General features: G+C 36.1%; 1 protein-coding gene across 2 annotated transcripts in view; it reads left to right on the forward strand.

Moving 5' to 3' along the window:
* LOC117412375 (receptor-type tyrosine-protein phosphatase gamma-like) overlaps positions 1-19714 on the forward strand; it is a 177807-nt gene that overhangs the window by 98502 nt on the left and 59591 nt on the right. For both annotated transcript variants that reach the window (XM_058988559.1, XM_058988558.1), the window contains exons 3-4: positions 2105-2284; positions 4294-4442. In XM_058988559.1, coding sequence (XP_058844542.1) covers positions 2105-2284; positions 4294-4442 — 329 coding nt within the window. The remainder of the gene's footprint in view (positions 1-2104; positions 2285-4293; positions 4443-19714) is intronic.

Genomic DNA, 19714 nt, shown 5'->3' on the forward strand with positions numbered 1-19714 from the left:
ATTACATCTCACCCGAAAGACGGAGCACAAGGAGGTTAAGTGACTTGCTCAGGGTCACACAGTGAGTCAGTGGCTGAGGTGGGATTTGAACCGGGGACCTCCTGGTTACAAGCCCTTTTCTTTAACCACTGGACCACACAGTGTGAGGCTGTGTGAGAAAAAAAAATCTGTTTCCTCCTTTTAATGAAATAGGCATTGCACTTGGTCATATGCATGAGCCGTTTCCAATAAATTAAATTTAAAAGATCACTTTCAATTAAATGTGCACTTGAATGTATGGTGTATAAGAGTGATTCCCTGCAGTCGGAATCCCATTGGGTGGTGCTGTAGATTGCATTTCTGCAGCTTGACATGCTGTCATTCCTGGGTCTGGTTTAAAAAGGGATTTGGTGAAAAACATACCTTGCTTCTTGATATTTGATATATTTTGTTTTATTTTAACTCTCTACATGGTAAAGGAAAAAAAAAAGTCAAAAGAAATGCAAAGCCAATTAGACATTGCCTGTTAGGTTCCGAAAGGCTCTACAAATCTTCAATTTTCTGTTGCTGGATGTGTGTTGGTATGGTTTCCAAAGAGTTCCTCCACTCTAAAGATACCAATATATTTCATGCCGACTATCATAAGGCATTTTACACTCTGTAGCTGCATTAATATATAAAACCTAGTACTAGCTGTATGCCTGATTTAAAAAGTAAAGCCTTTTCTCTGCCTTTTTCAAGCTGTTGACTGATTTAGAGGCTTACGCTACCATAAACATTTTCCAAAGTCTTATGCCTGTGTCGAAATGACAGTTTTTGTGTCAGGACATCCAGTAAACCACTGTTGGAGCATCACAGGGTTTGTTCATAAGAGAATGTTTGGCACCAGATCAGAGTTTCCAGAGATTTATCAGGAGACTCAGTAGAAAGGGCGTTGCAGTAGTCGACTAGTGAATTAATAAAGACATTGGTTATGACCTTAAGGTTGGTCTTGGAGAAGAACACCTTCAGGCTATTGAGAAGTGCATTAAATGAATGCCTGTCAAAGGAAGGCACGATTCAGTCAATAATGAACTCCCGGTTACTTGGACACGAGAATTCATCATAACTTTGCACCAATGAGGTTACACTCAAGCCGGCCCTGCATTTCCAGTAGGCATTGTAGGCACTGTAACCCCTATGAGCGATTTTGTACGCTTTCTAGGTAACTGGTGGCACGTTCAAAGACTTTTGCGTTCACGTTCACTTTCAAAGACCATGTTTTTTGAGTGACAGGATCCCAAATCTTACTTTATTATCTTTTCAGTCTATTTGTCTTTGAAAGATTTGCATTTTAAACTCTGCTTATTAGGTTTTATTTATGTATTGAATGCATTAAAATTACATCAAGATGACAAATAGGGGCACATTTGCCTTTAACTATTATCCATCACTACGACTGTAAAAAGGTTACGTGGAGACAAGTAGTTAACCTTCAGCTAGAAGTTTATTTTTTCAATAAGGTGGCCCTGTTCCTCACTTTCTGCAGGCTACGTTTTGGCAATTTTCACCGTAAATTACTTTCGATCCCTAAGTATTTATTACATAGATTGTAACCTTTTCAAAAAGAATAAGTGCAGTTTCTGCAGAGCATTCTTTCTTAAATGTTTTTGTAGTTTTATCAGACACCCCACAATTCAATGCGTGTGACCTTTATAGTCATGGAGGTGAAGTCCCACATGGCCATTTTGTGGCCCAAAGGCCTCAAGAAACACCTGGTTGAGTTAATGTAAGCATTGCTCTAAAGTGAGGATAATGGGCTTTTCATAAGCCAGATGGAGCAGAATCCCTGCAGGTACAAACATTATTAACTGATTATTTCTTAAGCATTTTTCTATTACAATGTTGTTGTGGTGTCAAATTGTTCAGGGCTCAGTTCACTCCCAGTGATAATATACCGAAAGCTCAACCTTATTTTAGTATGTCAAGCAAATGTTGTATTCTTATTAACCCTTTCTATTCTTTATACAGTAGCATTTCATTTCCGCTTATGGTGTTTGTTTCTTCCTCATTTTTGATAGCTCCAGTGGCGGTGACCCTCTGCATACCTTTTTTTCCAAAACGTGTTTTCTTTGTTTATTTTTAGGAACCTATGGACCTGAGCACTGGGTTTCATTGAATGCAGAATGTAGAGGGATGAGCCAGTCCCCCATAGACATCATAGACCAAAACACTAAAGTTGTACCAGAAAACCTAGAACTCATCCTTGAGGGGTTTGAAGCTGAATCTTCAAACAAAACATGGATGAAGAATACAGGGAAAACTGGTAAGTGCTTAGCATACAGTGCTAAGAGTATTTTCATATATGCATGTGTTTGTATGTTTACTATCTGGAATCAGATTAAAACAGTTAAATGAGTTATTTGTATGTTAAAAGAATATCTGAATGTATTTTGCATCTATTCCCCTTAATCTGTCAGGAAGTATTGTCTATTTTTATCTAAAGTTGTGTGTGGGGGTGGGGAGGAGTCATTATAAAACTAGGCCAGAAATGACAGTTTTTCATCTTTCATGGTTATAAATGTTGTAGGATAAAATAACTTTTCATTGTAGGCAACTGAACCTATTTTAGGATGAAATGAGCACAACTATAAATGTCAAGTTGAAAACAATTGAGTAATGTACTTTGAACATTACCATTACGTTGGAGTCTAATTTACTTTAGCATTTTGTTTTTTTTAAATAATATTTTGCCGTAACATTTGAGTGAATTAGCAGTGTTAAATTATATGATAACTATACATTTTATCCCGCTCATGGAAAATGTATTACCAGATGTCGTCGAATAAGACTAGAAAGAGGGTTATTAATAATGCAGTCCTCTGAAATGGTTTTGAGTTGCTTTGAAATGTCCACAGAGCTATTTTAAATAGAAAAATACTCTCAGGGTTTTGCCATTCTTCGTGAACGTGTAGATCGCAGTGCAGTATGAAATCCCAAGGACTTGCTGCAGTATAAACGATGAGCATCAATTCATTTGAACAATGGCAAAAGTCTACAGTTGGCAGGGATGGGGTGGCAGCGGTCAGTATCTACTGTTTCATGTCTCCCAGCAAGCAATAAAATCCTATAAAATTAACAATTACTGCAACATTTCAAAATGTACAGCCTCTTAATTATCATTTTAAATTATTTATCTAAAACAAGAAAAATGACCTCTTATAGTGCCCTGAATGATTCATAGATTGTGAACTATTTATAAACTGCAATTGAATACTGCTATGCTCGGTGTACTTCTACTCTTGAGGGGAAACTTGTTTTCTAAATCAGAGTTTTAGCAATTTTCTTTTTTATTTGTATTTATCTATTTATACATTCTTCCTCAAATAGTCAACTATCTTCAAGTCGAATTTCAAGACTGCGCTTTAATGAATGCAGGAGCATAGGAACCTTGAAATATAAATTTGCATTGTTAAAAAATGTAAGCTTGGCATGGCAGTTTTTCAGACTGGAAGAGCACCTATATCATCCATGTTAAATCTCATCAAAGCTAGCCCTCTGTCTCCCCATCCCTTCCAAAGCCAATTTAAACAACAAAAACTATAATGTTCCCTTTGGTTGTGTGCCTGTGAACACCCTGTAACACAAACGAGAACCAGCAGATGTCCTTCAACCTTAGTTAACCTTTGGACAGTTCCCTGAAAATTCCAGGTACAGCAGGAAATGGTGTTTAGGGGGCACTTCTATCAATGATGGCGTTACGATGATGTACTTCAACTAAAACATAAAGTGATGTCCTTGCCTTACAGTACATGTCCTAAAAGCACTGTAATCTCCCATAAAGATATGATGGTAAAAGCCTGATAAAATGTTACGCTTCAAACAGATAAGGAGGTCTATCTTGCAATTTAATCTTACATTTGTTGTCAATAAGGTTAAAAAAAGGCAATGTCTAGTCTTAAACCAATTTGGTGGACTACAGTAAGTACTGTAAAAGAAAACACACTATTTAGTGCAATAGCACTAAATAACACAGGACCAAAGTACAGATTTAAAACAGAAAGATGTATTGCTACTGCTGATCAAATTAGCACTTTTATATGGAACCACATCTCTGAGGTTAAAGACCAGAGAACAAATGAGTGCACTTACTGTACTGCTCATTGCCCTAAAGTGCTCCAGAGTATAAACAGATAAACTAGACATTTTCAATGGCTGTGCTGCTCCAAATTGTTTTCAATTTACATGCTGTGCCAAATATTTATATAAATTTGTGTCTTAGGTTTTAATAAAAGCAAATATGATGATTTACTAAGCCTCTTGAATCCTTTCTAGTTGCCATTCTGCTGAAGGATGAATATTTTGTCAGTGGTGCCGGACTGCCAGGCAGATTCAAAGCAGAGAAAGTGGAGTTCCATTGGGGTCAGAGTAATGCTTCAGCAGGCTCAGAACACAGCATCAACGGCAGGAGATTCCCAGTTGAGGTGAGAGAAGTCCACAGCTTACAATAAAGATGAATGAGCAAAATGTGACACGTTTCCCTTGTCACACAAGCTGTACAGTAGTGTGTTCCCATCGGATGATTCTGAGGAGACATTAACTTGATGCAGAATCCCCTTGACCAGTGGTTCCCAACCTGTGGTCCGTGAGTAAACTCAAGGTGGTCCACCAACAACTCTCAAAGTTCGGTTAAGAAGTTTGGTTGTGCAACTACAATATGTATTACTAAACAACACAACAAACTGTATGCAGTCTGCATTTTTCCCCTTTATCTGTTTTCTTTTATTACAGGTGTGTTTATAAATTAATATATATTACAGCTCACTTTGGTGCAATACCAATCATTGCCTTCAAAGCCGCCATTAACTGAAACAGCTTTCTTATGTGAAACAAATACTAACAAAATAACTGTTACACATTATAAAGGCACAGACTTTTTAGCCAGGATTATTTAAAACAATCTACATCTAGCATTCACATAAATGCACATTGTTCTCCAATCATATTTTTATTTTTCAAATTGCTTCCGATCCACCTCATCTTCGCGTTGCGGTGTGTTTTTTATATGGACATTGAGCGAAGTTGGTGACTCAGTTACTGCAATACGTTGCGTTAGAAATGGATAGATTTGCTACACGAGGTAACGGTTGCGGAGACAAGCACTGGTATTTACATGTACTGGATCCGAGGTGGACCCAAAGCTCCAGTGCGTCGTTTGTCAGCAGGTTTTGTCAAACGAAACCCTTAAACGAAGATTCAAGCCCAGGGATCTTATTAAGTTAGGTAAGTTATATAAATACTTTACTGTGCTCTAATTTTGTTCAAATTGACAATAGGTTAGGCAACATTGCAGATAGAAGAAAGTAATTTGATCTGTTTTTGGCTATCATTGAGATTAAACCTGGCATTATATTTTATGTATAAGACTTTATGAGAGGAGAGGCTTTTCATTTGACTGAAGATTTCTAAATATCTAAAATCACAAAATAGGACCCTCTCAGGCATTGTTTTAATTATTACAGATAGAAATAGGCCATAGTGATTCCCATCCATAGTTAATTGTTTGATTCTCATAACCTTGGTTCTTAAATGTTATTTTAATCTGCCAACATTTAGATCAATGGAATAGACTCCAATATATATATATATGAAACAATGTTTCCTGCAGTTGTTTTAATTATGCACAAACAGAAATATTGAGAGAAGTGATTGGTGGGGTCCTTGACAAGTACTGTACAATTTACTGTCAACATAACTGAATTAACCAAACTTGTGTGAAATAACAAGAGACCACTGTGTTAAAACATAGTATGAAAAACACTAGATATAACATCTTATCACAGATTCAGTTTAGCATTTCCAAACTTCAAAAGACAACATTTTTAGAGCTATGTGGCTCTGAAAATAGTTTTTATCCTCACGCGTTCACTAAAGCAAGTCTTGTGTTAGGCGCAAATGATTATTTGCAGCCTGCTAATAGAAAAGTAGTTTTGAGACTATTCTGCCATTAAAAAAAAAAAAAAAAAAGCTGTGTCCCAGAGACACAGAGACATCTGCAACACAACTGCATGATAGATCTCAACAGCAGCATTTTCATGATCTGAAAAATTGAAAAGGACTGGAGCGCTTGGTCTTAGCTGCTTATCCTTTTGGATATTTAGAGCCTGGCACAGCTGCCGCTTCTGAAATGTCTATTCGTTTACCACAGACTCTTCCGAACTTAATTAAGAAACCAAATGCAGACTGTGACTTTGCAAGCAACGGAGTCGGTTTGTTTCAGAGAACAGCCCCAGAGAATGCAAATGAGACCACTTTTCCACACACAGCCCCCTCTATAAACATGAAGTGGTGCCTTGCATTAACAAAAGAGAATATTAGCAATTAACGTGCTGTCAAGGAGGATGAATTGAATACGGAAATTAATTGGAGATGTCAGATAAAATGCAGTCTCTTGTTAGTTGTTTTTTATTTATTTATTTTGGATGTATTTATTATAATCACATTAATTTGTCTCTGGCAAGGCTTTCTATGTTAATTGGCTTGTTCATTAAGAGTTCAACTAAATTGATATATAGTTATAATTTTAATTGGTTTGTAAGTTTGTGTAAATGTGTTTTTTTTTTTTTTTTTATCCATATATTTTTTGACATTTGTATTGGTAATGCCACATTTCTTGAATGGCCAAGCAGGACTAGAACATTGACAGCCTGGCTGGCACAGTTAATATGTATTTGGGAGAATCATTTGGCTTTCACATCTGGAACTGGGTATGACTCTCTATTCTGGGGATTCGATTATTTGGGTTCTGGTTCTCCATCTGGCACAGAGCAGGAATGGGTCAGCATCACAAAAACAGCATCACAAGTGGCAGTCAATTACAGCTACTGCATGGCTTACACATTCACAGCAGCGCTGCCAAAGAGCACCTAATGCTTGCTGCAAACAATGCCCCTATTCTGTTAAGCCCATTAGTGATGCTTTAGTGTATGGACAAGCACTATATATAGATATGAACGTGTTTTATTAGGGCATTTTTAATCACAGGTTACATTTCAAAAGGAGATCCTCTACTGTTGTGTGGTGCCATTTTGCCGGTAGATTGTGAATAATTGCTGTTTTTTTAAAAAAAAATGCATAAAACCTGAAGTAAAATTAAAAAGCCATTAAATCTAAATGGTCTGAAACTCTGCAGATGGTTAAGTTGATTAGTTCTGAAATCTGTATTTCCCCTGATACTGAGTCTAAATGAATTAAAAAATAAAGCCTCTGAAACCATAAAAAGTTTGCTTTGGTAAGAGGTGTCATTAGAACACTCAGTTGGATTAACACGGTTTCTATTTTAGTGCATTAATAACTAAACAGTAAGCCCCAAAATCTTTTAGATTTACATATATATATATATATATATATATATATATATATATATATATATATATATATATATATATATATATATATATATATATTTACATATATAAATCATTTGTCATATAATAGCGTCTTCGGTTGTGAGTCAGACCGTGACATTGCTATTTCAAATAATCCAATTGCAGTGCGGTAATTCGTTTGGCAGTACTTTTTGGTTATGGGGTTTTATTACAGGCAGGTGATTGACAGGTTGCAATGACCTGTCACATCAGTTGCGGTTGAACCAGTTGTGAAGAGGGATTCATGCTTTTTGACTCGTCTCAGGGCTGACCATGCTGTTGTCATCAGATAATAGCAGCAACAAAGTCAATGTGTTGTCCTTGAAACATCATTTGTAAAGATACACTGGGGTTTAAATTTCTTTCTTGTTAGTAATTGTACACCATGGAAAAGGGACAACTAAAATATCCTTTTATAGGTTTCTTTTTTGGTTTGTTATTTTTCTTCCAGAAAGATGCTGCACCGTATCTGGTATGGTAATATGGCTATACACTATAAGACATTTATTTCATTGTATTTATTTAAGCATCTGTACACTGCCCTGCAGAATTTTGCATTTGTTAGTTTAAATATTACATCACACTTCAGGCAGAATTGGTTTGAAGCGAATTGGGCTATCGTGACCTTGTGGGATCTGTCTATTTGTTTACTTATTTCATCATTGTGTGTTTTTTCTATATATGTTTGTACAAGTCACCCGCATATTTTATGTTTTGGGACAGTCTCTGAGCAAGCCGGAGCAAGGTAGAATTTCTGTAGTGCAGATTACCACTAGGGCTGTGTGACAGTCATTTCCTTCCCATTGCAAATCTTGAACACATTTGCAGACTTTTAATAATTCATAAAACAGATAATAAATTGGAAATTGAAAGAGTGCAATGGACACTTTATTGGACAAGACACACATATTCTAAGCTCTTGTCCGCAAACCTCTCTGTTTTTGAATTTAGAACTGCCAATCTTAGTTATTCTGTATGCGTGCTTTCTGAGTGTTGAGTTACATTTCTTTTTGTGTTGTGCTTTTTTTTATTAGAAATTGGTGGAATGCATCTTTTTGGTGGGTACTGAAGTCTGTGTTTTCATGCTCCTTGCCTGGCTTAAGAAAGCAATCACTTCCGTGGTGGGGAGATGTTAAAATTAAGTAGATTATAAACTGAAAGATGGGGCAGCAGATCAGGGTGGACAGGTAGCTGTGATCTGAGAGCGACCTACAATCTGTCTGACACATCAAATGCACCCAGAGCCTCAGATGGTGGTTGTGTGCTTTACAGTGATGGGTAGGACGATTGCAGATGAGAGCAGTCGGCAGCACGACTGATTAGTAAGCTGATGTGTCACAAGTGGAAAGTAAAGTGTACCTTTCGATGCATTTAAATGGTTTACATGTTATGTCACTGACAAACCTTGCAGTTCCATGTTAATCACTACCCAGCTGGTGTCTTTTCATATGTGCAATGGAATTTGATGTACTTACGGTTGATTTGAGACTAATGAAAGTAAAATGGTTTCTAAAGTAACTTTCAGCAGGTATTATTAGCTTTCTAATTAAGTTGGTAAAACGACAGATTGTTATTATAACCCAATCATGAAGTTCTTTCCTTGGTTCATAGCCTCTAATAGCAAGATACAGCTAAGAACAGCACCAGTTTAACTGTCTACACATAGTGTAAAGCATTACAGAACCAGAGCCTGCTCTGTTCTTTACTGCTGCTGTCTTTCTTTTCATGGTAAGTTTAATACCTTTTTTTTTTTTTTTACAGTGGCAATACAATTGCACTCAAATATATTGCAGAATCTCTGAACGTTTTCAGACTGAATTGTAGTTCATGCTTTAGCAATGATATATATCGAAAATAAATTAAATACATAAAAGCAAGGTATAACTAAAATGTTGTAAAAGATTTTCTGTTTTAATTGTGTTCCTTAAATCTGTATGATGCTATCAGATAGAGCTGACTTAGATTTAAAAGAAAAAAAAAAAAAAAACAACAACATTGTGCTGGTTCATTTGCACAAATATTCACGGCTGGAAAAGTAAATGACAGTGAAAAATCTTTATTCAGGCATAGCCATCTCTTATGCTGATTTAATACCAGCTTAATTGAACCTCAGTGATTTATGATCTACAAAAAATGTCATTTACCAATGTACTTTAATAAACTTTTAATTAAATGTTCAAAGGAAGCCAAGGTCAGCTAGTATACTCAGTAAAAGTGCTGTTTCAAATCTTAAGTAATGTTAATGGCTAGCTTAAATGGTACAGTGTGGGTCTATCCACATTCATTCTACACCCCCAGAAATTTCAGAAGATGCTGTTTGGATCACTTAGAGCCCCCAGAGTATGTGAAGTCTAATTCAGAGCGACGGTTAACTAGAGAGAAAGTTGTAATGGAAGATTGACAAGTGTTTTAGCTTCTAACAGTTACTAATTTTGCATTCATTTATTTGAAATACTATAGTTTTTCTTGGAACAGCTATTTTTAGATATAGCGATCTCTTAGTTTTAAACAGTCAAACATGAGTTACTATGACAAGAACAATTTATTTCACAAGCATAGCATTATTTAAATAAGAGCAAGGGTTTGGTGAGAAATTACAAGAGCACAGAGCTTAATAGGAAAACACATCAAAGAATATCTTGCAGAAACTCCAATATTGTTAGCTTATAATAATGAAAACATGAATCTAAATAGCTTGCAAAGTACATCTGCAAGTGTTTGTAGTGTATGTAATACATAACCTTAAGAGCAATGTTGCTGTGCTTCATAAATCAAATCATAATTCAATTAAGTATTTTATTTAATTTTTTTTGTGTAGTATTAATTTAGCATGGTTCATTTACTCTCGCATATAAAACAAAGGTTGAATTTAGTTCCTATAGGATAACAGGACCTTTTTTGTTATGTGGCTATTATTTTCAGGTATAGTGCTGGGGGGGATGGAATCTCAACTCCGACAATTCAATTCGTAAAATAGGACAAATGTGTAAAAAGTTAATTGTTTCGTAGTCATGTGACACATCCTTTTCTCTTATGGGAACTAGTCATTACAGTATCATCTTTCTTGCACCACGATCACCTTGAATAAACTTGACACTTCTCATTACTAATATTTAGACTTTTTAAATTTATTTTTATAATTAACAATATGTGTGAGTCATCATTTGCCTCAGCATATATACCAACATCTCTCAAAGATTTGAACTATTAATAGAAGAAGTTTTTATTAATTTCCTTTTTTTTTTCTCTTTTCCATATAGGAACAGCAGTCCATGTATATTAATAAGGCTATGAAATGTTAATTCCTTTTGGAGTTAATGAGTAACAGCAAGAGTGACAGCCCTGCTTTAATCTGTCATGAGGTACTTTAGTAGTCCTCCTCAAGTAATCTCTCAGGGCAATTGAGAAGTCTTTGTGGTCAAAATCACCATTCTAATGGAGTTCAATGTAGTGTTTACATTTTGAAGAATACAGTAATGTAAGTGACAAAGGGATTATGAGTAATTACAGCTGTAAAATATGTTATATTTAGTATGCTGTTTTCAGGGGAATTTTAAGTCGAACAATAATTCTGAGCAATGTATCCTTATTGACGACTTTCGTTCATTTGGGATGAGAAGTGTGTGTGTGGGGGGGGGTTCTTGTAACCATTTACCTGTATAGGAGGATTTGTAGATTGGTGGGCTTGCTTTGTTTTTCCCTGGCTGCGGACAAGTATAAAAATAATGCTTGGGGGTTAGCTAGTTAATCTGTCCAGCACACTCTCCCAGAAAGGTTTTTTAATGTTTCCAGGAGGCTGGGTGTCCTAAGTCTCCCTTCCTGCCAAAACTGGCCCGCTTCTCAGCAGCAGACTGTTATTCAGTTGGGGGTACTGCAAACCTTATCCAAGATGAAAATGAATTATTGCTATAGAATGGTAACTATTACTGTACATAGATCTGTGGATGCAGACCACCCCAGTGCATTTCGCTAGTACTGCCATAGTACTCATGTTTTGTAGTGAAGAATCTATAGGATTCTTTGCGGCACTATCAATATTATATATTTTTTTCTCTCTGTGCTGTATAATGGCCTTTTCTTTTAATTGTTTTGTAAATGCAACTGTTAAAGTTATAAGTATTGCACGTTCCCATGGAAAGAAAGATGCTATATTGAAAACAGGTTTTCTTGAAATATGCATGCTTCTATATGTAATCCCACGTTCTTGGCAGCATTGGCTTTATTTTAAACAATAACTGCCACTTTCACTTGCTGCAGCACAGATATGGAAAGAATAAAAAACTAAAACAAAATAAAGATGCAATTTAACAAAAAATAATCAGCATTATGACAGGAAGGAAGAAAAAACAATAACATGGTCATTAATGTCTTTTGACTACTCTAAAGCAATTTGATGTATATATTATTGTGCAGTAAAAAAAATAAATTGCTGTTTGTGTAGGTTATGAATATGTGAATGTTATTTTGTTTCTTGCTCCTCGTTCCCAGTAATCTGTTACTCTCATGCAACATGATTGTCCGGGATTGCCTTTGTTTATTTGGTCAGGGTCCATATTTTACAGATTGGATCCCTTCGGGGCACATTGTCTTTATGCACATGTTACAAGTTGTGTTTTATTTTCTTTTTGAGTCCAAACGCATGTATTGCTATCAGTTGGGAGTTCTTGAAATATGGGTATGAAAATAAATCTGCAGCATGTTGCACCTTATGGATTGTTGCTTTTAAAACATGTAAATGCTTCAGTAATATAAGACAGCAGAATTCAGCATATGTCTCTTGAAGTCCAACCCCTTGAATCCAGTAATCCACATTACTGACAATATTCAGCATCTTTACTTCAGGCTTCATGCAGTATATTACACTGCACTATAGCCACCCACTCAGTTTAGCTTGGTTAGTCTAGGTTTTTCAGAAGAACACACAAAAAGCAACTGCTTGAATTGAATATATTTTAGTGAGTACGGTTTCTAAATATTTGTTTTAATAGTCATCACAAAACCCAACAATCCTGACTAAATGACGGTGTTTAAAGAAAGTTTACGCTTTACAAAATAAAAATGAGAAGAGTTTTGTGTTTCCGCCTTTTAAATTGGCACTGGGCCTCAAGCTCATGGTGGAATGAATCATTTACCAACTTAATTTATAAACATTGTTTTAAGTTATCACCAGAAAACGGGGACTATTTCAGGCGTTTCACATTAATGCTTACAATTCAAGGTTTAGTGTAATCTTCCATCAAAATTCTTGGGTGGTTGTCAACACAGACAACGGCTCACAATGCTTGGCTGAACATGAGCTTTAAGGCTTTTAGTTTTGCCAAAAAGTATTTTATAATGGCTTAATATTAGTACACAAGCATTGATGTAAAATAGGAATACTCTGTAGAATTTAGTCCCTTGAAAGCATTTTTATTAAACAACCGTTTCAAATTGTTTTTATATTTCCTGCTGTTCTGTTATGTTGTATAACATCACTGTAAATGTTTTAAATGATTAGCGCTTGACTGGAAAGCTCTAATTTAGCATGTTTTTATTGGACCAAGACAGTCTTATCTGTCATAACATCATTATTCACTCTAAAGTAGGCACACATAACAGGAAAAACCATGGTAACAGAAATTCTGATTAGTTTTTGGGCAGGCTATTAAAAAAAAAACTTAGAATTACCGGCAAATTATGGCATGTTTTAAAAGGAGCCTTGCAGATTGAAATGGACATTCGTGTGCATATCAAAAAGAAGAAAAATAGATTTAGTAAGGACGTGCTTTGGAATTTTTATCTACCTCTCAGCAATAAATGTATTGTGAAGGAAGCAGTGTACATTGTACTGTAGCTGAAATGTTATTTCTATCAGTCTTGAGGTCTAACATGATTTACACAGCAGCATTTCAAACTTGACATGCAATCCTGGGATATAAATCAGTTTTGAGGTCTGCTGCTTCTTATTCCAAATCGGAAAGGTATTTTGACTATTTTTTTTTTTTTTTTTTTTAATACATATAAAACATGCCAGCCTGATAGGATTTTAAGGGTGGGATAGTCACAGACTGTGTGTTTGTGATTGTCACTTCATAGTAGATAATGATTTATTTGCATGAACAGGAAACAAAAGACAGCAGGGAAAACCAGAATTGCTTTACATTTTATTAGGAGCCAGTGCTTGAATTATGGGACAAAAAGTAGGGGGACCCTAAAATGTGAGACCAAAAGTCTGACCTTTGTATTGGTCATATCTGATCCAACTCATGATGTACAAAAAAAAAAAAAAAAAAGCCTAATCCTGTTGAGCAGACATCCATTAAAATCGCAAAATCTCAAACAAATTAAAATCACTGAGACACACTGGAATGAAATCTTACAAAAGTAACAGTTATAAGAACGCTATTATTTTTATACGTCGTAGAATGGATTGTCTAAGTTTTATCTAGCTACCATAGGACACTATTACTTTCACGTTGTTAGAATAATTAAGTTTAACTTTGATAAAGGCTGGAGTCTTCTCCTGATAATTTAACTAAACTTTAATCTCAAATTAGTCTTTGTAGTTATTATTTTTTTTATTATATTGTATAATATAAAAACAATGGAAACTTTTTTTGGAAACAACTGGACGGCTTGTGCTTTTATTTATTAAAATGAGGTAAGAATACCACATCCAGAGTATGACCTCAACATACAAAAAAGCCAGGTATGTATATATATATATATATATATATATATATATATATATATATATATATATATATATATATATATATATATAATATATATACCGTGTGTGTGTGTGTGTGTCATATATATATATATATATATATATACCTGGCTTAATTAAATATGTACTGCTGACTCGGCTAATAGTAGAAAATGAAATTGTTACCTCCAGGACTGCAGATTTGGACTTTATAGCCCCCCTGTCAGTAACAATAGTCTTCCCTCGGGGCAATAATTGTACACTATAGCCCTCCTCTCCAGTCCATATACTGTATGTATATATGTGTGCTATGACAGCAGTGTTTTTCTTTTTTTCTTTTTTTTTACCAAGAATGCGGTCAATAAATAACAGAATGAGAGCTACATTGCAATATTACAGAGGAAAGCAATATAGACTCAACATGCGTTTATTACCAGACAAAACACCAGAGCTCAACAAATAACAATCCCCGTCTGTGTTTTTTGCAATCTGCCTGGAAGGAACAGTACACCACTTTTATTTTACCCCAATGTATTACAGTGCTTAGAATTATTTCAACACGTGTATTGATGCCAGAATAAATCAGCATAATAGCGCAGAGATTGAAATAAGACACTCATTGCACTGTAGTTTGAGCCATTTTAGGTTTTACGAGCTGCAAGCTCTGTACACATTGTACTGATGTAGCAGAAAAGCACATATTTTGCCTGCAGCTCGTAAAAAAATGAAATGGTTCAAACTCTTATGCAGGGAGAGCATGTAGCTTGGAAAAACGAATTTGTCAATACAGTTGTCTCCGGCTAAGAGAACACCCCTTGGGAAGCAAGCAAAGTGTTCTCTTAGCCGAAGTGTTCTCTAAGAGTTGACCACCGGACACAATATTGCAAGGCCAATCACGATATGAATCAGTAAATACAAAGGTATTTATTACTTATGTCATGACGCACATGCATCAACATATGAAATGAACAGAATAAGTAAGAGAAAAGCAAATAGGCAAGGGTATTTTTAATAAACTATCCGACAAACTAATTGATGACAAACTAAATGAACAAAGCACCCATGCATACATGCAGCAGCTCTAGATTAATTAGGAATACAGGAGCAATACTCATGACAATAACAGAAATGGAAGATGAAGCACTTCCGTTTTTACTTCTGCTTTACTTTTGAGAAAAAGACAACGTCGTAGTAAACATGCTTACTGTATACGATAGAAATCCACCTCAAATGACTCCATTTCTGCAAAAATACTTCTCTGGTCAGTTGAACGCTGACAATGTGTTGATCGGACGATAGTCGAGCAACCAACCTTCACCCAAGTATTACACAAAAATGAATGACGAAACAAGAATGGGCTTGTATGATGTTGATCGTCACTGTAATTGTTTATTATTTACAAGTAGGTATTTTCTTTTGGAGCAGTTTTTATGAACTGATGCCATCTAGTCCAGTCTTAATCACATGTATGCTGCCATGTACACTGCAAAAGCATGGAAAGATAAAGCTGATTTAGTGGTGTTGATGATTGTCTTGCTTATGTTACCAAAAACTTTCCCCACAAAATATAAAAGCAAAAAATGTCTGGCAAGACAGAAAGTCTTCACGCTGCCAACAGATTTCTAGCATCCCGGGTGAGAAGAAAGGAGACCTGATGCATGTGTCTGAAATAAGGAATAAATTAAAAAATCAATAAAATGGAGTTGTTCAAATCTAACATCATGAAAAATGAACTATGGGAATGCAGGTGTGTGCTCCTGTGAGCGTGTTTACAATATCTGTAATAATGTGCATTCAAATGTCAACCGAGTAAATGATTCATTGGTTTTTCCCCATTGCCTGCGCTTTCAAGTCATGCCTGCCTTATAATGGCTCACGAAACTGCTGTCCAGGACCAAGTGTGTTCTTTCTTTGTAATTAAGTGACACACATGACCCTTATGAAATTATTTATTGCTTTCTGACCACTTTTTTGTCATTGTGGCCTTCTATGCTACAAACTAAAAAGGCAACACAATGTGTTTGTCTTCATTTCAATGTTTTTTTTTTTTTTAAAAAAACAATGACAGACAGGAATTGGAATGTCCTTTTTAGTTTCAGTTGGGAGTGTACATCATTAGTTATCTGAACCACTGTTTTATATATGTGTTCCAATTACCGTTTTCATCACCGTTATTACCTTGGGAAGCAGGGGGGTTATTGGTTTTTATATTCAAGTGGTTTGTAGTCTACTTCAAAATGCAAGAGATGCATGAAAAGTGAATTTAAATGTGTGATTACAACACACTGTTTTGTACGTGTATATATTTAAAACTTGAAATTAATACATTCCCCAGGAAGGGGATGTTAAATTAACATTGCATTTGAAAGAGCTGTGGATTGTTTTATTATAACTGAGATGTACAGTACTGTGCAAAAGTTTTAGGCAGGTGTGAAAAAATGCTGTAAAGTAAGAATGCTTTCAAAAATAGACATGTTAATAGATTATATTTATCAATTAACTAAATGCAAAGTGAGTGAACAGAAGAAAAATCTAAATCAAATCCATATTTAGTGTGACCACCCTTTGCCTTCAAAACAGCATCAATTCTTCTAGGTACACTTGCACAAAGTCAGGGATTTTGTAGGCATGTAGTCAGGTGTATGATTAAACAATTATACCAAACAGGTGCTAATGATCATCAATTCAATATATAGGTTGAACACAATCATTAACTGAAACAGAAACAGCTGTGTAGGAGGAATAAAACTGGGTGAGGAACAGCCAAGCTCCGCTAACAAGGTGAGGTTGCTGAAGACAGTTTACTGTCAAAAGTCATACACCATGGCAAGACTAAGCACAGCAACAAGACACAAGGTAGTTATACTGCATCAGCAAGGTCTCTCCCAGGCAGAAATTTCAAGGCAGACAGGGGTTTCCAGATGTGCTGTCCAAGCTCTTTTGAAGAAGCACAAAGAAACGGGCAACGTTGAGGACCGTAGACGCAGTGGTCGGCCAAGGAAACTTACTGCAGCAGATGAAAGACACATCATGCTTACTTCCCTTCGCAGTCGGAAGATGTCCAGCAGTGCCATCAGCTCAGAATTGGCAGAAAACAGTGGGACCCTGGTACACCCATCTACTGTCCGGAGAAGTCTGGTCAGAAGTGGCATTCATGGAAGACTTGCGGCCAAAAAGCCATACCTCCGATGTGGAAACAAGGCCAAGCGACTCAACTATGCACGAAAACACAGGAACTGGGGTGCAGAAAAATGGCAGCAGGTGCTCTGGACTGATGAGTCAAAATGTGAAATATTTGGCTGTAGCTGAAGGCAGTTTGTTCGCCGAAGGGCTGGAGAGCGGTACACGAATGAGTGTCTGCAGGCAACAGTGAAGCATGGTGGAGGTCCCTTGCAAGTTTGGGGCTGCATTTCTGCAAATGGAGTTGGGGATTTGGTCAGAATTAATGGTCTCCTCAATGCTGAGAAGTACAGGCAGATACTTATCCATCATGCAATACCATCAGGGAGGCATCTGATTGGCCCCAAATTTATTCTACAGCATGACAACGACCCCAAACATACAGCAAAAGTCATTAAGAACTATCTTCAGCGTAAAGAAGAACAAGGAGTCCTGGAAGTGATGGTATGGCCCCCACAGAGCCCTGATCTCAACATCATCGAGTCTGTCTGGGATTACATGAAGAGAGAGAAGCAACTGAGGCTGCCTAAATCCACAGAAGAACTGTGGTTAGTTCTCCAAGATGTTTGGGCCAACCTACCTGCCAAGTTCCTTCAAAAACTGTGTGCAAGTGTACCTAGAAGAATTGATGCTGTTTTGAAGGCAAAGGGTGGTCACACCAAATTTTGATTTGATGTAGATTTTTCTTCTGTTCACTCACTTTGCATTTTGTTAATTGATAAATATAAACTATTAACATGTCTATTTTTGAAAGCATTCTTACTTTACAGCATTTTTTCACACCTGCCTAAAACATTTGCACAGTACTGTACATGTGTACATTACACTAGATTTAATTTTTTCATCATAGAGTAGGCATGCTGTTTTGCTTTGTGACTGTTTGCTACTTGTACTGGTCAGTCCTGGATCATCCTGGTTTTGAAGTAGGTGTCCTTTCTGGAGCACACACAGCTCCTGGGTGTAATCTTATTAACCATGCAGCACATAACTGCACAAAGGCTGATGCAATAATCCATAGACTGCTAGAGACATCCATACAAAGCTAAGTAACTGCATTAAAAAAAAAAAAAAAAACAAGATACAATATTTCTGAAATACAACCAATAACAATTGGCTGTAAACAGGCATACTGTATGTTCAAGGGTGTTTTGCAGGTAAACAATTACAATTGAATAAACCAGGTCCTCAAATAGAAAATGCACAAATTAATAGATTTAACATATTAAAGGCTAGCGTTTTAATTATGTCTGTCTGTTATTCGGAAGTATCTTTTAATGTCATATCATTTTGAAGCCATTTTAATACCAAAGTATTAGATATCTGTAAATGTATCCTTCCAGGGAGTATAGATTACCTCCTCTAAACAAAATGAGTAAATTATACCTCTGGGCAAGATAATTGCCAAACGCAGTTAAGAATGTTGGAATTGAGATTGATGGTCAATATATTTCCCCTGAAACACTTAGACAGACAACAAATTATCTGTGTTTGCTTCTAGTTAAAGGAACCTGGGAAGTATCTGATTAGTTTTAATTAGTGGATTGGAGGTTTTCTCCTCTTTGTATCTTTGATGTTATGGAATGAGGTTTATTGTTTTTACTTCGAGGCAGTTTAATTGGGGGTGAGGGAGGTCAGTCTGCTTCTGAGTCCGTTCCAGGTTGTGTGAAGTATTTTTAGATTGTAACCTTGACTCCTTGAGAACTAGGTTCAAATTCAGTTAGATGTGAATGCCTCCAAAGGGGTCAGAAGTCTTGGAAGTATAAAACCGGTCCCAATAGATCAGTGCTCCTTTTAGTGGCTTCTGGGAAAAAAAATAAACACAGAGAGTGCAATTTGAGAAAGAAAATACTGCAAGATGGATGTAATAATATATCAGTTACCCAGTGTTGAATATATAGGCAAGGATATTTTCCCAATATTTCATACTTGGAATGTCACACAAGACCTGTATAATACAAAATGCATCCAAGTTCTTGAGGAATGTGAAGACCTAACAGTTCTTACCAGTCTCTGCATTTTCAGCGTAGTTGGAAAACAACCATTTACTTATGCATATTCATATGTGGAGTGATTGGAGCATTTACAGATACTAATGATATCCACAGCTGTGAATATTGTGAATCAGCACTTTCCTCATGTGCTGACTCACACTGATATTGAGATTCAAATTAGTTGAAATGATCCCCTGACAACTACCTATACTTAATGTAAATCCTTTTTTAAACAGTCTTAAAATGCACTGGATAGTCGGTCCCTTTGCAATGTACATACTTCAATGAAAGAACTGATGGGAAGATAATCAAAGCATGATCTACGAAAACCAAATGCTGCCCACTTGTTGATATTGTTAGCATGGCCTTTCCCTGACCTGCTTAAAGCAGTGGGATTGAAGTCAACATTGAGATGGATCTGATAGAAATCTGCTTGCTCTTGTAAGTCTGCATAATTGTAAAGGCTT

The sequence above is a fragment of the Acipenser ruthenus genome, chromosome 16 (genome assembly GCF_902713425.1).
Source record: "Acipenser ruthenus chromosome 16, fAciRut3.2 maternal haplotype, whole genome shotgun sequence".
NCBI classification, from domain to species: domain Eukaryota; kingdom Metazoa; phylum Chordata; class Actinopteri; order Acipenseriformes; family Acipenseridae; genus Acipenser; species Acipenser ruthenus.